This window comes from Mizuhopecten yessoensis, unplaced genomic scaffold (genome assembly GCF_002113885.1).
Source record: "Mizuhopecten yessoensis strain PY_sf001 unplaced genomic scaffold, ASM211388v2 scaffold11069, whole genome shotgun sequence".
Lineage (NCBI taxonomy): Eukaryota > Metazoa > Mollusca > Bivalvia > Pectinida > Pectinidae > Mizuhopecten > Mizuhopecten yessoensis.
In genome coordinates, this window is record NW_018408864.1 from 589605 (window position 1) to 609739 (window position 20135).

The following is a 20135-nucleotide window of genomic DNA, read 5'->3' on the forward strand; positions in this document are numbered from 1 at the left end:
AAATTCCAAAACATTCCATCAAACCAGATCTGGACTTAATATAGCCAGAGTTAATGAATGGAATATACTGCCATAATGCCTGTGTTTATGTTGGAATGTCAGTTTCTAAACACATTCTCCTCTGTAATAACTATCAAACAGGAGCAATTGTTCAGAAGGTATCAAGTGCAGTATTCTAAGGCATGTGACAGCACACAGCAGTTGGGGGGGGGGGGGGGGTTCTCCTCATTGAAATGTATATTTTATGAATAAAAGCAAACACTGATTATATTGTATATCAAAACTTAATCTGTTGAAAAGAAACAAAACGAAGCATCTTTGCTTTCACTCGTGACAAGAGTTTTCTAGTACTTGTATTCTCAGTGTTGATATTTCAGATTTAGTGGGAGCATATTTAGTGGGAGCAAGTATGGGTGACTACGTTTCCTACAATTCTGATCTGTCTCTGCAGGTCACTCTAATGATCTCTTGATTATAAGGATATTGACATTTGTTAATCTTATCTACATCAACTTGATCAGGTCAAAAATCAAACACCTTAGCTTATTAAGAGCACATTATGTAGCCTGTTAAATTGGTCACCCCCTGTTGTACCAGCCTAATGAGCGGTCTTGATATAAATGTAGACGTCAAATTAAGTGGGACTTTCACCTTGCTTTTGATCTTGAATTTGACCTCAAATAAACTTTGTTCAATCTGCCATGCAATACTTAACAAGCCATATAGAAACAACTACATAAACATTAGTTTAACAAACTTGATTACAATACCCTTGACAACCGAAAATGCTGCCTAGTAACCCCACAAATTCTAATTAAATTTTATACAACTCAATATCTCATTATCTGATTTGAAATCCACACTATGCTAGAGACCTTTCCTTTCAAAAGTAATTTTTTATCCTATAATTTAAAACTCCATAAATCGAAAGATAATTTGGAATTTGAAGAAGTTGAAAGTTTCATTTCCTGTGTGAGCGAGAGGTTGGAAGTGGGAGACTCCTACAGCAGTGTCGAGGGAATTAACCTGTCAGGCCCTGGGTGACAGGCCTTTTCAAATGGCTTTACTGCTGTCAAAGGAAATTGTCTCTCTCCATTTTAATTCCACAGCCGTCTATACAAATTAATTTTCATAACACACATCTGTTAGGGTGAAATTCCGTACAGCATCCCTTGTCTGCAGTTGTATGCCTTTTATGCAATCTTGTGATGATACGGAGCTTGAAATATCTGCTTTCATCAACGTCATCCATGTTAGACACAAAAAACATTCAACAGCATTAATAAGAGGTATTGGAATTTTTTAAGATTGTTTTTCCCCTTTTTATTGGATCTGATTTAATTTTCTTTAACATGCCTATTTCATTGGCAACACGGATATGTAATGCTAGATTAACCTGAAATGATTGCTTGAATCCAGAGGCAATATCTCAAAGTACTCCATCCTGGAGGTATTACATCATACAACAATATCATTGTTTACATGGGGACAGGGAAGCAGACAAGAACTTAACCTAGCATACAAACCAATATCTCCACACAATTATTACTTATTGATTTTGTAAAATTATACAACGACAAGCCATGCCACCAGCTGACAGGTTTGATTAGGTGTATTCGTATACTGTAATACCCTCAAGATGAACATCCTTCTTTCTCAAATCATTCCCAGTATAGACCTACTCAGTCAAATACTCCCCAGTCCGACATCTGTGACTTCTGACCCTTATCACCTCTGACCTTAAGCATAATCTTTTTAAGATGAACATCATTCTTTCCAGAATCATTTCCCTTATAGACCAACTTGGTAAAATATTCTCCAGTGGGACCTGTGACCTGTGACCCCTTACAACTTTGATCTCAAGTATAATCTCTTCAAAGTGAACGAACCAAATTATTTCCCTTTAAGATCGACTCTGTGATATACTCGCCAGTATCACATCTGACCTTTAATGTCATATTTTACTACTGTGTCCTCTTTTCTGTGACATCTGACCCCTAGCACCAGTGACCTTTAGTATAATTTATTACTAGTGTCCTCTTGTTTGTGACCTCTGACCCCTAGCACCAGTGACCTTTAGTATAATTTCTTACTACTGTGTCCTCTTTTTGTGACCTCTGACCCCTAGCACCAATGACCTTTAGTATAATTTCTTACTACTGTGTCCTCTTTTTGTGACCTCTGTCCCCTAGCACCAGTGACCATTAGTTTAAATTTCTTACTACTGTGTCCTCTTTAACATATACGAGTTGGTACAAAAAAATATTTAAAAAGTAACCTTCTGCCTTTGTCACCAATCTTAATTTCCCTTAACTTGCTGATTTAATCATTTGTTCTTGATTTTTTTGGGCATGAATTTGTTCATTAAAATAATGAAAATGTTTTTAATCTAGTCATCATAAAAATTAAAATCATGGCTTTTCTGAAGTCAGCTTTTAATTGTATAGAATTTTACTGAAAGGAAATGCTTTAAAGTTTGTAAAATCTTTGGGCAAGAAATAATTTTACAATGCATTAGCTGTTAAAATTTGATAACCCGCTAACATTTGAGTTTGCTTAAATAAGTACATTCATACTTTTTGTTGTTTTTTTCAAATTCTCAGTGTCATAGTTTTAAAATGGCTAATACCCTGATTGCATGTACATCTATTAAACTGGTTGAAATATGGATCAATAATATAAAATAAATTTTCATTTAGCTAACTGATTAAAAATTTTGTGGACAAACTTAATAGTCATTTTTTTATCACTTTTTTGTCCAGAGATCCAACTTTTGGTTGTCATACATTGAAGGTGGAGCATCAACAATCCTCCGGTAACACTCTTGACATTTTCAATATCATTGCTTTCAAAGGACATCAAATTGGCACAAATTGAGGACTGACAAACTTTTTTCCACTCGAAAAGGTATTATTTCCTGATTCTAGTGAAACCATAGAAAAAGCCAGACAGAAAATATTACTTGCTTTTGAATGTATACATAACAGACACATACCGGTGGGGGAGGCAGGTCGTCATCGTCTATAGACGACACAGTAACCTTGGTAGGGGGTGCCATTGCTGCCTGTGTTTTCTCTGTGCGCGCCTCTATCTTGTTTTCACTCAACTCTGGAGGAGGGGGAGGAAGTTCATCATCTGTAGAGGCTGGTGTTTTCTGAGGAAACAAAGAAATCAATTTCAGGGTGATGTTTTCTGTAGAACAGAATTGTAGAAGTATGTTGTAAAGTCTGTACAAGATGGTGTTTTCTGTCAAATCTGAACATAGAAGACTGGCACAAGTGCAGTGTTTTATGTCAGACTTAACTCTAACCTAGTCATTAGTCTACCACAAGATCCATGATCATAACCCCAACAACACTGTTACTATACATCATAACAACCTGTTGTTGAAACGTCATTTCCTGTTTCCATAAGAAACCTATACAAATCCAAATTCAAACTGATGGTTGATATCAGTTGTGACCGGTTTCATTTATGAAGAGTCAGATAAAAAGGTGACCAAATAAAGCTGTACTTGTGCCCCACAATGAAAATGGTTCCAAATGTCTTTCTAAATAGACAGTCAAACTAAAAATCCTGTAAATGCTTAATTTCTATCAAGATGTCATTATGCATCTTAAATGGTGATAATGTTCAATATCTAAGTGTATGTGAAGACCACCATTCCAACAATTCAGATCTGCATTACCTACATATATCCCAATATACCAATCCATTGTTTTTTTTATTATTTTGAAAATAGCGGAATGTAAAGGGGGGGAGGATTTAAGATTCAAATTCCAGACCTCTTTACTTCTGATCGTTAACTTAACCAGTACATTATCAAACTGAAAGATAAACAAATATCCGAAGTCTATACAACAAATCTCTCTAAAGTTGAACTTATCTTTCTATTTAACTTGTGCTATGGTACTGTTTCACATTGATTTACACAACACATGCCTGACAACTCAACATAAAACTTTTTTATATAACCAAGCTTTATGGATCAATCCAATGTTTTTCATTGTTTAATATTTTCAAGGGCCGAGAAGTAAATTCAAAACAATTTACAAAATATTTTCCACAGCAAGATATGAACCCTAGTTGTTTATCAAATTACATCTACAACAAGTCCAGACTCTGTAATCTAGCCACCACCTATGATCTGTTTTAGGTCAGACTGGCATTCTTTTTTGAAGAAAACGGTACAAAATAATTTAACTCTCACAATCTAGCCATTGTTCGCCGTGAGATTAACTTTATTCTAAATGCTCCAATGTAGAGCAAGTCCCACTTACAACCAGTCAGAAAATCACAAGCAAAATGATAGGAACTGGGTAGTTTATTTAATATTCCACACACCTAGCCTCTTCTCCAGACGATCTCAGGCAATTTCTCAGTCACCAACTTAAAATACTCTATGTGTCATACATGGAATGTCCTACTCTTTACTCAGGTCTGACAATGAACCTGTACCAGGAAATGTCCTACTCTTTACTCAGGTCTGACACTGAACCTGTACCAGAGCTATCTAGACAACTCTCACGAGCTAACAGTGCAAACAACCCAAAATAATATTGCACCCAAAAACAACCTCATTTCCATGGTTTCCTGAATCTGGGATTTCAATAACATAACTGATATAACAACACAGCTTCCTAGACCAATGTACGCTAAGTAATTAAATCCAGCCTAGCTTTATCATGACATGCAACAAACGTAATATGTATCTTGTGTCCCTTATATATCGGAGTAAGTCCCACATAATCACACAAAATCACGACACAAGTTACTTTATTGCCTGGTAATAAAAGGTTATTGAGCAGTTATTGATGGTTGAAATAACGTGGCCTCATCTCCTGGGATGACAGATAATACACTCCATGTCGACTGAGCCACACAGATCTGATACCACAGTACTGAAAACTGTTAGAAGGGAGACAACTCCTCATGGTCTCCTACAGTAACAATCCTATAACTACCATGTCGCTCCACTCCCACAACAGACACTATTCAAATTTTATGTATAAAATAACAAGGGATTATTTACCACAAAAACGTAATTTGTATCTCTTTAATTTCGGCTTTTCTAGACCTGATTTAGGTAAAGAGGGTTCTAGGATTAATGGAACAGTTATCTAACTGGTAATTTCGCTGTAAGGCAGGTTAATTAGTACCACTCCTTAAGCTGAGGTGGACTGGTATTCCATCACTTTTCACTGTTGTAGCCAAATAATTGCAGGGCATTTTACAGCTATTTAACTATACGCATATAAAGCTTGATCAGAAATAGCTAAAAAAAACATTGACACATGTATCAGTTACAATATGGGAAAATGACATATTTGTATAGTTTTTGTTTTCACCCTATTTCCTATTTTCGTTTATCGTCAGCAGTTGAGTCTTTCTAATTTAATTTTGGGGGAATTTTGGAGAAAAATCACAATTTGTAGTGAATAATTTTCTATAGCTTAAATTCCCAATTTGTCTTCTGTCTGAATTAGCTAATACTTTTAGTAATGCTAATCACCAACTTCTGTGTAAACACACTGTGGGGGAAATCTAGATGTATTTGCTGGGAATGAATCCAATGTTCCTGAAAACTGCAGGATAAAACCCTAGATTGTAGAGGTAAGAAGTTATATTCCTACCATCATTGATTCTGGCAATAAATGTTGAGAGATGTGCCTTGGGACTTCCTTTAGAGACAAGAACTGACAGACAATAACATATTGTTTTGCGATACAATACCTACATTGAACAGTTAAAAATAAACCCTTAACACAAATAAAATCAACATGACAAAAGTAGCTATTCCACAAGCTTAACTTATATAAAAGGATATAGCGAAGTATAGTAAAACATGTTTAGAACAACACGCTTACTTCAATTTCATGGGTATTGCAAAATTATTCTGTTTGTGTAATGGTGAGGACTTACATATTTGGTTGTGTGTTGGTGAGGACTTACATCTATCTTTGGTTGTGTGTTGGTGAGGACTTACAACTATCTTTGGTTGTGTGTTGGTGAGGACTTACATCTATCTTTGGTTGTGTGTTGGTGAGGACTTACATCTATCTTTGGTTGTGTGTTGGTGAGGACTTACATCTATCTTTGGTTGTGTGTTGGTGAGGACTTACATCTATCTTTGGTTGTGTGTTGGTGAGGACTTACATCTATCTTTGGTTGTGTGTTGGTGAGGACTTACATCTATCTTTGGTTGTGTGTTGGTGAGGACTTACATCTATCTTTGGTTGTGTGTTGGTGAGGACTTACATCTATCTTTGGTTGTGTGTTGGTGAGGACTTACATCTATCTTTGGTTGTGTGTTGGTGAGGACTTACATCTATCTTTGGTTGTGTGTTGGTGAGGACTTACATCTATCTTTGGTTGTGTGTTGGTGAGGACTTACATCTATCTTTGGTTGTGTGTTGGTGAGGACTTACATCTATCTTTGGTTGTGTGTTGGTGAGGACTTACATCTATCTTTGGTTGTGTGTTGGTGAGGACTTACATCTATCTTTGGTTGTGTGTTGGTGAGGACTTACATCTATCTTTGGTTGTGTGTTGGTGAGGACTTACATCTATCTTTGGTTGTGTGTTGGTGAGGACTTACATCTATCTTTGGTTGTGTGTTGGTGAGGACTTACATCTATCTTTGGTTGTGTGTTGGTGAGGACTTACATCTATCTTTGGTTGTGTGTTGGTGAGGACTTACATCTATCTTTGGTTGTGTGTTGGTGAGGACTTACATCTATCTTTGGTTGTGTGTTGGTGAGGACTTACATCTATCTTTGGTTGTGTGTTGGTGAGGACTTACATCTATCTTTGGTTGTGTGTTGGTGAGGACTTACATCTATCTTTGGTTGTGTGTTGGTGAGGACTTACATCTATCTTTGGTTGTGTGTTGGTGAGGACTTACATCTATCTTTGGTTGTGTGTTGGTGAGGACTTACATCTATCTTTGGTTGTGTGTTGGTGAGGACTTACATCTATCTTTGGTTGTGTGTTGGTGAGGACTTACATCTATCTTTGGTTGTGTGTTGGTGAGGACTTACATCTATCTTTGGTTGTGTGTTGGTGAGGACTTACATCTATCTTTGGTTGTGTGTTGGTGAGGACTTACATCTATCTTTGGTTGTGTGTTGGTGAGGACTTACATCTATCTTTGGTTGTGTGTTGGTGAGGACTTACATCTATCTTTGGTTGTGTGTTGGTGAGGACTTACATCTATCTTTGGTTGTGTGTTGGTGAGGACTTACATCTATCTTTGGTTGTGTGTTGGTGAGGACTTACATCTATCTTTGGTTGTGTGTTGGTGAGGACTTACATCTATCTTTGGTTGTGTGTTGGTGAGGACTTACATCTATCTTTGGTTGTGTGTTGGTGAGGACTTACATCTATCTTTGGTTGTGTGTTGGTGAGGACTTACATCTATCTTTGGTTGTGTGTTGGTGAGGACTTACATCTATCTTTGGTTGTGTGTTGGTGAGGACTTACATCTATCTTTGGTTGTGTGTTGGTGAGGACTTACATCTATCTTTGGTTGTGTGTTGGTGAGGACTTACATCTATCTTTGGTTGTGTGTTGGTGAGGACTTACATCTATCTTTGGTTGTGTGTTGGTGAGGACTTACATCTATCTTTGGTTGTGTGTTGGTGAGGACTTACATCTATCTTTGGTTGTGTGTTGGTGAGGACTTACATCTATCTTTGGTTGTGTGTTGGTGAGGACTTACATCTATCTTTGGTTGTGTGTTGGTGAGGACTTACAACTATCTTTGGCTGTGTGTTAGTGAGGACTTACATACTTGGTTGTGTGTTGGTGAGGACTTGCATCTATCTTTGGCTGTGTGTTAGTGAGGACTTACATCTATCAATGGTTGTGTGTTGGTGAGGACTTACATCTATCTTTGGTTGTGTGTTGGTGAGGACTTACATCTATCTTTGGTTGTGTGTTAGTGAGGACTTACATCTATCTTTGTTTGTGTGTTAGTAAGGACTTACATCTATCTTTGGTTGTGTGTTATAGAGGACTTACATCTATCTTTGGTTGTGTGTTGGTGAGGACTCACATCTATCCTTGGTTGTGTGTTGGTGAGGAGGTTGTGTGTTAGTAAGGACTTACATCTATCTTTGGTTGTGTGTTAGTTAGGACTTCCATCTATATTTGGTTGTGTGTTGGTGAGGACTTACATCTATCTTTGGTTGTGTGTTAGTAAGGACTTCCATCTATATTTGGTCGTGTGTTATTGAGGACTTACATCTATCTTTGGTTGTGTGTTGGTGAGGAGGACTTACATCTATCTTTGGCTGTGTGTTGTAGAGGACTTACATCTATCTTTGGTTGTGTGTTGGTGAGGACTTACAACTATCTTTGGTTGTGTGTTATTGAGGACTTACATCTATCAATGGTTGTGTGTTGGTGAGGACTTACAACTATCTTTGGTTGTGTGTTATTGAGGACTTACATCTATCAATGGTTGTGTGTTGGTGAGGAGGACTTACATCTATCTTTGGTTGTGTGTTGGTGAGGACTTACATCTATCTTTGGTTGTGTGTTGGTGAGGACTTACATCTATCAATGGTCGTGTGTTATTGAGGACTTACATCTACCTTTGGTTGTGTGTTAGTGAGGACTTACATCTATCTTTGGTTGTGTGTTAGTGAGGACTTACATCTATCTTTGGTTGTGTGTTAGTGAGGACTTACATCTATCTTTGGTTGTGTGTTAGTGAGGACTTACATCTATCTTTGGTTGTGTGTTAGTGAGGACTTACATCTATCTTTGGTTGTGTGTTAGTGAGGACTTACATCTATCTTTGGTTGTGTGTTAGTGAGGACTTACATCTATCTTTGGTTGTGTGTTAGTGAGGACTTACATCTATCTTTGGTTGTGTGTTAGTGAGGACTTACATCTATCTTTGGTTGTGTGTTAGTGAGGACTTACATCTATCTTTGGTTGTGTGTTAGTGAGGACTTACATCTATCTTTGGTTGTGTGTTAGTGAGGACTTACATCTATCTTTGGTTGTGTGTTAGTGAGGACTTACATCTATCTTTGGTTGTGTGTTAGTGAGGACTTACATCTATCTTTGGTTGTGTGTTAGTGAGGACTTACATCTATCTTTGGTTGTGTGTTAGTGAGGACTTACATCTATCTTTGGTTGTGTGTTAGTGAGGACTTACATCTATCTTTGGTTGTGTGTTAGTGAGGACTTACATCTATCTTTGGTTGTGTGTTAGTGAGGACTTACATCTATCTTTGGTTGTGTGTTAGTGAGGACTTACATCTATCTTTGGTTGTGTGTTAGTGAGGACTTACATCTATCTTTGGCTGTGTGTTGGTGATTGGTGGTTCTTGTTCCCATTTGCTGGCTATGCGGAGTGTCTCCAATGTCTTCTGTTGTGTAGATTTACTGTCGTCTAAGAGTGTGCACTCATAAAACTCTTGAATATCTGTAAGACATAAAGCACATATAGAAACATTAGTTTATTACTAAGTCTACATCAGCTTTATAACCCACATTTTATTACCTATAGTTCTATACTTTAATTAACATCAGCATTGTAGTATACAAGATATACATAATAAACTCATGGCACCAAACCATGTTTTCTATGCATATAATTTTGATGTAGAATTTGTTTAACATTGTTTCTCGATATCACATTATAATATCATACATCCTCTAATATACATATATCATCATACATCCTCTAATATACATATATCACATTATATCATCATACATCCTCTAATATACATATATCACATTATATCATCATACATCCTCTAATATACATATATCACATTATATCATCATACATCCTCTAATATACATATATCACATTATATCATCATACATCCTCTAATATACATATATCACATTATATCATCATACATCCTCTAATATACATATATCACATTATATCATCATACATCCTCTAATATACATATATCACATTATATCATCATACATCCTCTAATATACATATATCACATTATATCATCATACATCCTCTAATATACATATATCACATTATATCATCATACATCCTCTAATATACATATATCACATTATATCATCATACATCCTCTAATATACATATATCACATTATATCATCATACATCCTCTAATATACATATATCACATTATATCATCATACATCCTCTAATATACATATATCACATTATATCATCATACATCCTCTAATATACATATATCACATTATATCATCATACATCCTCTAATATACATATATCACATTATATCATCATACATCCTCTAATATACATATATCACATTATATCATCATACATCCTCTAATATACATATATCACATTATATCATCATACATCCTCTAATATACATATATGTCGTATTTTAAATTATTGTGTCTTGGAGACAGTAAAAGTCACTCCAATGTCCACAAAGTTGAACCAAATATACTAAAAAGATTTTTATTTTTTCATTCCATTTCTTCATCCTTCCAGATTCTGAAGCCCAATCACCCTTCTCAAATAATGAGAGAATAAAAACAATGTAAGTGTGGGCTCACACAGATGTTCTCCCTATCCAAATTTTCCTTATAGAGGTGAGGTGTGTGACTGTCAAAAGCTAATCAGGTGTTTTTGTTATGTTACCATACTATGATGTAAATGTGAATTTCATTTGATGAGGTATTGATTGAGACATTTTTTCACTGCCATTTTACTTCAAAAGGTGTTAAGTTTGATCTTTGACATGTTTACTTTGACCAATGAACACCATAACCTAATTAGGTATAAAACTTGATGTAACAATACTATGGAGTCAAAGACACATATATACGCACACTTAATTAACGTAAGTCACTGATTTGTTCACGAACATCTTTCAGTCACTTTTTCTTTTTTTCTTCCCAAGAAATAATTATAGAATGTTTGCAAATTTGCACTGATCTGTAAAAGCAGCATCACTCTTGACCAACTTTGAATGTCACAGGAGTCAAACGTCTTAACATCTTCAAACAACTTCTCAATAACCGAAAGGCCTAAGGTACTGAAATTGGGCCTGTGGCATGCTGGGATAAAGAATAAAGCTGCAGCAGGACCTTGATTTGTCTGTTGAACTTCATGCAACCTAATGTTCATATTACTTCTTCTTAACTAGGAAGATTTATATACAGAATAATGCTTAACACCAATTTCCAAAAAAAATCAAATAGTGACTCTTCAAAAAGAACTAACGGAAACTTACAATCTTTTATCATTCAAGTTCTATAAATGATTCTTAATGATTCTGGACATATCACTGCTATGTAGCATTTCAAATTTAACCTTTTTTTTCTGCAGATTTGCATTCCTTAGTAACTTGAGTCCTTAACTGTTAAGGCTGAGCATCACAACGTAAAAGTGATCACCCATAGACAGGATCACTATCTCACAGTTACGGGACACTTCGTTCATAAATACGTAATCGGGGTACGGAAGTGCACTGTGATGGAGCAGGAACCGCCATTATGTATCACTAGAGGGCGCCCATCCCTGCCACGGTCAATATGCTTCAGCAATACTCTCCGACGGGAGTCAATGGAAAGGTTGAATAATTACATGTGCTGCCTAATGAAGACAAGACAGCATTGCCACAAATTGATTCTGAGGCACTTGAATGGACACACATAGACAATGGACTGTACAACTGATAGCAATTATAGGAGAAAATTGGTCAGTACAATCAATCAAGCTGTGATTCCAGTCAATAACCTGCTTCACTCCGTGTAAACACTGTCCTGATAGATAAACAGGCAGATAGTTTTACACATGGATTACTCACAACAGTCACTTCTGAAGAAGCGGAAAATTTTTGCAGGCTGGAAATGATGAAATTTTTGCGTTTACAAAATTAGCGAGAAGATATCTACGTAGGATTATATATATGCAATCAGTTTAATTTCCACACCCAAGAATTTCCATTTTTTCAGTATAATAAATCATTCAAACATGAGTTTCAAGAAATATCTTCCATATGAATATTATACTCATTAAACTTGGCAACTTTCCTTATTTTGGAGGGAGACCCCCGATTTCGGACCTTTAAATTGAGCATTTTCAACCTGCTAATTTGCTAAATTATTCCAATTATCCGAGATCTGACGATATCATCTCAAAGAACAGCTCTTAATATGCCATTTAAAAGCTGTCTTTCCCCTAGAGGGTACTGTACATACACACATTTTAATATGCTTTTAATTCTGAGCACGCGTAATCTCCCCCATGGAAATTTCAAAAGTTTGCAAGTCTGTGTAACTAATAAGGTATTTCACAAGGAATAGCTTCACTGATAGATATTGTTAACCTAGATGTCGGTCACTGTGTGTTTCACTGATAGATATTGTTAACCTAGATGTCGGTCACTGTGTGTTTCACTGATAGATATTGTTAACCTAGATGTCGGTCACTGTGTGTTTCACTGATAGATATTGTTAACCTAGATGTCGGTCACTGTGTGTTTCACTGATAGATATTGTTAACCTAGATGTCGGTCACTGTGTGTTTCACTGATAGATATTGTTAACCTAGATGTCGGTCACTGTGTGTTTCACTGATAGATATTGTTAACCTAGATGTCGGTCACTGTGTGTTTCACTGATAGATATTGTTAACCTAGATGTCGGTCACTGTGTGTTTCACTGATAGATATTGTTAACCTAGATGTCGGTCACTGTGTGTTTCACTGATAGATATTGTTAACCTAGATGTCGGTCACTGTGTGTTTCACTGATAGATATTGTTAACCTAGATGTCGGTCACTGTGTGTTTCACTGATAGATATTGTTAACCTAGATGTCGGTCACTGTGTGTTTCACTGATAGATATTGTTAACCTAGATGTCGGTCACTGTGTGTTTCACTGATAGATATTGTTAACCTAGATGTCGGTCACTGTGTGTTTCACTGATAGATATTGTTAACCTAGATGTCGGTCACTGTGTGTTTCACTGATAGATATTGTTAACCTAGATGTCGGTCACTGTGTGTTTCACTGATAGATATTGTTAACCTAGATGTCGGTCACTGTGTGTTTCACTGATAGATATTGTTAACCTAGATGTCGGTCACTGTGTGTTTCACTGATAGATATTGTTAACCTAGATGTCGGTCACTGTGTGTTTCACTGATAGATATTGTTAACCTAGATGTCGGTCACTGTGTGTTTCACTGATAGATATTGTTAACCTAGATGTCGGTCACTGTGTGTTTCACTACATGTACTTAAATATTTTGTGATGTGGATATTTTTTTAGTTCATCAAATTTAGAAACAAGCAGCTCATGATTTCTTCAAGATCACTAGCTACAGGTCACCCAAGTTTTTCTCATTTTCATTATAACGGTTTTCTTAATTTCCACATAACGCTGATCATGCTTTTAACATATTTCACTATGTGGATAATGTCTTTCCCAGCATTAACAATGAAAACAAGCAGCCCATTTTGCCCTTGTATTATACTTCTATCAGATCTAGATACATACAACCACAATCTTTTCTCCTTTAATATCTTCTTTTTCTAATGAGGATAATTTTAAGACAACAATAAGCATACCTACTTGCCAAATACCATCACCATGAGCTATTCAGAAAAAGTTTTTAAAGGTTTTTAACACTTTGACCCCTGTCGTCTTGAAAGTAGGTCAAGATCATTTATTTGAGGAAATTTTATAGCACTCCATGCCAGCTGGTACCTATACTGGATAAGTAGGTACTGGATAAGTATCATCACTCTGGGTCCCTAGTTATTCAGATTTTTTTCATTTTTTTTTTTACACATTTGACCTGTCCGACCATGAAAGAAGGTCAAGGTCATTTTTTATAGGCAATTGTATAGCTCTCTATCCCAGGTACCTACTGGCCAAATAATGGCCTTATATCATTAGGTTCTCCAATACTTAAGAAGAAGTGCCAGGTGAGCTTAAAAGATATGGGAACGTAGGTCAAGTTCTAAAATATCCACGATTCATGACATCAGGATGTATCTATGGAAAATAGAACCGGAAAATTCTCCTGCAAAGGGACATAATAAAATATCATTTTTATTGATAGAAAACAAATTCAGATCTAAAATTTGGCAATATTTTCAATACAAATATATGACATCAAGAATCTGATCTTTGCTAACCAAAGACAACCAGGATTTTAGCACTTTGATGGGATGAAACTGTCTCCTGAAATTGGAACTGTAATGGGAGCTAAGTTTAATGGTAGCCCATCTAAGTAGGATACTTCAGTGGGTCCAGACGGTATGCATTGAGAATAAGTCACAAGCTTTATTTGATCAAATTACACAGCCTGAGTATTCAATACACCCATTGGAACCAAGCAAGATGAATGTGTCTGTACTGAAAAACCAGTAGATTCCAGATAGGTGGTTTGGTCATACCCATAACATCACCAAACAAAAATAGGAAACAGCAAGGAAAGGGGCGTTCAGCAAGTCAAATACAATACCTGTTAAAACGTTGGGGAGGACACAGACTAATGAGACCTGTTTATCATCAGGGCATCACAATCAATAAGACCTGAAAAAACACTGATCCTTAAATCCAGCAATAACACGGTTCTGTTAGACTGAGCCTTAGTCTACAGCAGGCAATAACACGGGTCTGTTAGACTGAGCCGTAGTCTACAGCAGGCAATAACACGGGTCTGTTAGACTGAGCCGTAGTCTACAGCAGGCAATAATACGGGTCTGTTAGACTGAGCCTTAGTCTACAGCAGGCAATAACACCGTTCTGTTAGACTGAGCCTTAGTCTACAGCAGGCAATAACATGGGTCTGTTAGACAGAGCCTTAATCTACAGCAGGCAATAACACGGGTCTGTTAGACTGAGCCTTAGTCTACAGCAGGCAATAACACGGGTCTTTTAGACTGAGCCTTAGTCTACAGCAGGCAATAACACGGTTCTGTTAGACTGAGCCTTAGTCTACAGCAGGCAATAACACGGGTCTGTTAGACAGAGCCTTAGTCTACAGCAGGCAATAACACAGGTCTGTTAGACTGAGCCTTATAGTCTACAGCAGGCAATAACACAAGTCTGTTAGACTGAGCCTTAGTCTACAGCAGGCCATAAAGCAAGTCAGTGTGCAATGTAAATGATGCGTACTAGAAAGATTGGCTGCTCAGAAGAGCTCGGTCACCAGAGTAACAGACTTTTCCCACCTCCATTAGTAAGACATGTTTGGGTGACAGGCCCTTATGTATTCTCTGATCCCCCTGGTGTAGCACTCCTGTACATAGGTGTCTGTACCATCAATCTCTATAGGAGATTAAATCACATGCATCCTCTGTACTTATATACATCAGTAGGAGTGCTCAATAGGGCAGTGTCTCACCCCCTTACATAATTCAACTTTCAATTACCCGATTCAATTCATCTTGATCTGATTCAACCCATCTTTGTTTGATTCAACTCATCTTTGTCTGATTCAAATAAATTAGCTCATTCAACACATTTACATCATTTACAAGAATCAACTTATCATGATTCAACTTAAGTACTTGATTCAGCTTATCTTGATCTGGTTCAACACAACCTTTTTTTCTGAATCAATTATCTGATTCAACACATCAATTACCAAAATCATATAATCTTAATTTAACAAATAATAATTGTCCTGGCTCAACTCATTTATTATAGGATTCAGATAAAAAAAAAAAATTACATCAGCAGTAAATTAATCTTGGGAAACATAGGTAACCTTGCTAAATATTTATGACCGTTATGCTGTAAACTAACTGGACAACATGTACTGTATAGGGATACTAAAGTGAATATTTTACATTAAGTTACACCAATTACTCTTCTTTACCTTTTTCTTGCAATCTTTTTTATCCTTTCTCTTAAACTTTTCTTCAATACCAACTCTTGAGTGTCAATAATGATCCAACATGATACTACGAAACAGACTTCTCATTGGATCCTTACTGAACAATATCAGACATCAATACATCAATTTTTGAAACCCATTTCAACAAGTTAAGCCATATATACCAGTTCAATGAAGACTACTCAGAACTATTTAGGTGAGGCAGCAGCTTTTTCAGAACTAAGGCAGCAATGTATACTAGTATACTACACAGAGTAACTTGTGTGTCTGATACAGTTGTCCAGCCACTATGTCTGTCACAGACAGAAATTATAACACTTCTTATCCATTACTCCTTCAAGAGTTTCCTTGACCACCAATGTCAGATGCTTTTTAACCAGAGACAAACCTGCTGCTAACTGTTGCATGTAAGATGTAATTTCTCAAATGTGGTGTATTCTCCTGATAATCTAGACAACATTTTCTGCCCACAAAAATGTCCCCAAAGGACACGTTTTGTGGCAAGGATCGATAGAACGTGTACAGTCTGGTCTTCGCCTCTTTCTCCTTTGCTGGGTCATATAACACTGTCAACAAGGTCCTGTAATTATATAAGCTCTGACACACAGACGATTCTTAAGTACTGTCATCACTTTTGGGGCTATCCATCATCACCACAGCAACCTGTCACCGTCTTCTGTCAACAATTCCCATCAATATGTTCACAGAACTCAGCATCAAAATATCACAGCTACTTTTTATTCTAGAGAAAATAATTGAAATTATGAAGACAACTTTCTTTTGAGCTAATTATATATATATAAGAAATCAATCCCTGCAAGTTTCAATTTTATACCTATATTGATTTATATCAAAACCAATTTTTCAAATAAAATCTGTGTACAAGATCAATTAATTATGATAGTAATGACCACTATACCGGTGACGTAAGAAACAAGACAGCATGCACACTTGAGGGTATTTATAGCACATACTGATGTCATATCAAATTGCCGTGCCAAATAAAGGTTCCTGCTTGGCTCCAGAGAACGCTACAGCAATCCCTAATTGTATTACTGTCGCAAAAATTGCAATGTATACAATTTAAAACGATTTTTATTTAATTATAGAAACACACACTGAACAATCAGACACCCAGCTGGCTTTTTCTCTATCTAAATCTGACTGTTGATGCTGAACATATCTAAACCGATAAAACAAACTTCATTTACATATACACAGTAACAACAAAAAACAGTGTCTTCCGTCAAAACTCATACATTACAGTTATCTGTACATAATGTTTTTCTAAAGTGTATCCTCTTCATTGAAAATCCTAAAAGATGGCCTAGGAATGAAGCCAACCACCTTTCCAAGCCAGCAAGGATCGGGCTTCCCACGTCAAACATCTGTCAAAATTTAAAGATTTCCAAGAAAAATGCTGGCAAGCTGTCTAGAATGCGTGAGATTTATCTATATGGGGATACAGCTACCTAGCCAAGAGTCTTCTCCGAACCACACTACCGCAGTGTACAATTTCTTCCAAAATTTTACACATCATCCATGGATTTTTTTTTCTAAAGTTTATACCTTATATGTACAAACATGGCACCAGAGAAAGGATAAAACTGCAGGCCTTGTCTAATACCGTCTACTCCATTAATATCCATCTACTCAACACAGGCTAGCAGTTCAAGTCAATCATGAAAGCAGGAGAAGGCCGATATATCGATATATCGTAAAGCTAAACCTACAGGTAATTATCATCTGTTGCCTCGGAACTCACAGAACTGGCGGTTACCCAAAATAATTACAAATCAGTTTGTAGTTAATAGCTTACAGCTTTACACATCTGTTCTAGTTTTTATACAAACAGATTTTCTCACTTTCCTTCACTGCAAATATTTAAATTCTGAAGTTGTACACATTTAAACCTGTATCCAGAGACCTCCTCTGGGAAGTCTACAAAGTGGTTTATTATGTAGGTGGTCTCTTACCTCAACTCATTCACCCCTGAAATTTCATAATGAACTATTCTGAAGAAGATTTCAAATGTGTCTTCAGGGGAGAATGAGTTAATTTCAGTTAACAGGAAGATAATTGCTATGGTGAGTTTTAGAACTGGTCTCTATACGCAGGTTATTACACACAGCAGGCAGTAAATCTGGTTCCTAGCATTCTTATGGTCTTCCACTAGCAGATCCCACCTAACGTAGATATATACAAAAAGTTCTTTTGTTTTCTACTTATTAGTCCTTTCTATCACAACCCCACATGTCCTGTGCACGTGGTTTGTTTTTAAGTAGAAAGCAAGATGGAATTCCAAACAAAACAAGGCTTATAACATATTTACAATAGGAATTTTACCAGGTATTAGTCAATTTTACCCAGCACATGTTATTGAAGTTTTCAGCGACTTTAAGCAGATGAACATCAAGGATTGAATTGTCACAAGGTTCACAGACACTAAAACAAAAACAAGAGGCCCATGGGCCTTAACGGTCACCTGGGTCCTACAGTATTAATTTTTGTTGTTGAAATATGAAGTGGAGATAATGATGTCAATCATCCCTACCAAAATTGAGTAAAAAATGGTTAAGTATAACATTAAATTAAGTTCCTACCAAGTTTCAGTTAAATGGGCCCAGTAGAACTTGACTTTAAGTTTGAAAAAGTTTTTCAAAATGGCGGCCGTAGCGACCATATTAGATTTCTAATCGACCCGAAAAATAACAACGCTTTGTCAGGACCATGAGACGTTAGTTCCTACCAAGTTTCAGTTAAATCGGCCCAGTAGAACTTGACTTTAAGTTTGAAATAGTTTTTCAAAATGGCAGCCGTGGCGGCCATATTGGATTTCTGATCGACCCGAAAAATAACAACACTTTGTCAGGGAGTAGTCAGTAACATTCCCATAAAGTATCAATGAATTCCCTTTGACAGTATTACAGCTTAAGTTGAAAATGTAAAATGTTTACGGATGATGCACGACGACGGACTAAGACGGATAGCAATAGGTCACTACAGTTTTGAAAAAGGTGACAAATTTCAAATTTCAAATTTCAAATTAAAGTAAATTTGTTATAAATTCTGTCAGTTACGAAAAGCAATTTAAAAAGCTACCCATCTGGGCTGATCAACATAATGAAGATACAGTTTGTCTGTTCAGGTTCTTTTACTGACGCTGATCAGGAGCATCAATGCTTTTATGACAAATTATTATCAACAAAAACTTTACAATCAAACTCTTTACTTTTCAAAAGCAAATAAACTGACTGCTCTATTTACATCCGAAATACATTTCCGTAAGTACTGTTAGGGTGAATGGTTTAAGAGATGTTCTTCAGCCACTAGGAGTTATTGACTAGTAATTTGTAAGTGAAAGCTTGTAAACCCAAGTGACTGTATCCTATCTGTATGAGTGATGTCAACAGATCTGTATCCAGCCGCTGTGGAGTAGGATCTGATCCCGTCCTAGGCTAAATTGGGCGAGTTCAATCAATACAGGCCCATGAGGCCCATACAAGGCTATACATATACACTGTATTGGCCAATGTGGCAATCCAAACTATGTTTTTACTGGCTTTTCTCGGTCATAGTTTGTACGCATATATACTTGTCATGGTCAATCTTGGTAATTTGTTTAAGAGACATTTCCACAGCAACAAATCTATCGACTGATTCAATATACCAATCATTTAATGAATGTACTTCCACGTCAAAGTTAGACTATATAGTCCGTTATATACATAGGCAACTGATTAATTTACTAAGCTTCAGAATCCAATGATGTTTGAATCTATTTACTCAGTCAGGATAAATATTGACCCATGTTTTACAATAAAACAGATGAATAACAAATTTCAGTTCATGAGTCTGGCCCTTTCAGTGTATCAGTGTCATGGCTTAGCAATACATGTTTTGGTTCCTAGGTGATGAAACCTGTGCAAGGTCAGCACAAACTGGACATAATGTCAATCTAGGCTTCCAAAATGTCAAACTTGTGCAAAATTAATACTAACAATTAAAACAAAGTCAATTTACACTTCCATAAGTCACAATAGTAAATGATAATACCACTAGCCATTAAAAAAAAAAAAAATGGTTTCAAAAAGGTCAAAAATGTAAAAGCTAGATACATGCCAACACAACGTCAATCTATGTTTGAACCACAATTACAAACTAGTATCAGGTCAATACAAGACAAAACTATGTCCACCTCGCTTAACTGTGGAAATGTCAACTAAAGTTAAAGGTCATTAAAACTTCTGCTCAAAATTTATGATCAACTTAGTTTCATTTCAG

General features: G+C 36.4%; 1 protein-coding gene across 5 annotated transcripts in view; it reads right to left on the reverse strand.

The window, feature by feature from the left end:
• Positions 1-20135, reverse strand: part of LOC110465311 (disks large homolog 1-like) — a 243433-nt gene that overhangs the window by 193900 nt on the left and 29398 nt on the right. For 4 of the 5 annotated variants that reach the window (XM_021521034.1, XM_021521036.1, XM_021521035.1 and 1 more), the window contains exons 3-4: positions 9306-9439; positions 2996-3154 (exon numbers count right to left, since the gene is read on the reverse strand). In XM_021521034.1, the coding sequence (XP_021376709.1) occupies positions 2996-3154; positions 9306-9439 (293 nt within the window). Of the gene's footprint in view, positions 1-2995; positions 3155-7818; positions 7839-9305; positions 9440-20135 lie in introns of those variants that run through there. The other variant, XM_021521038.1, reaches the window with a different exon arrangement.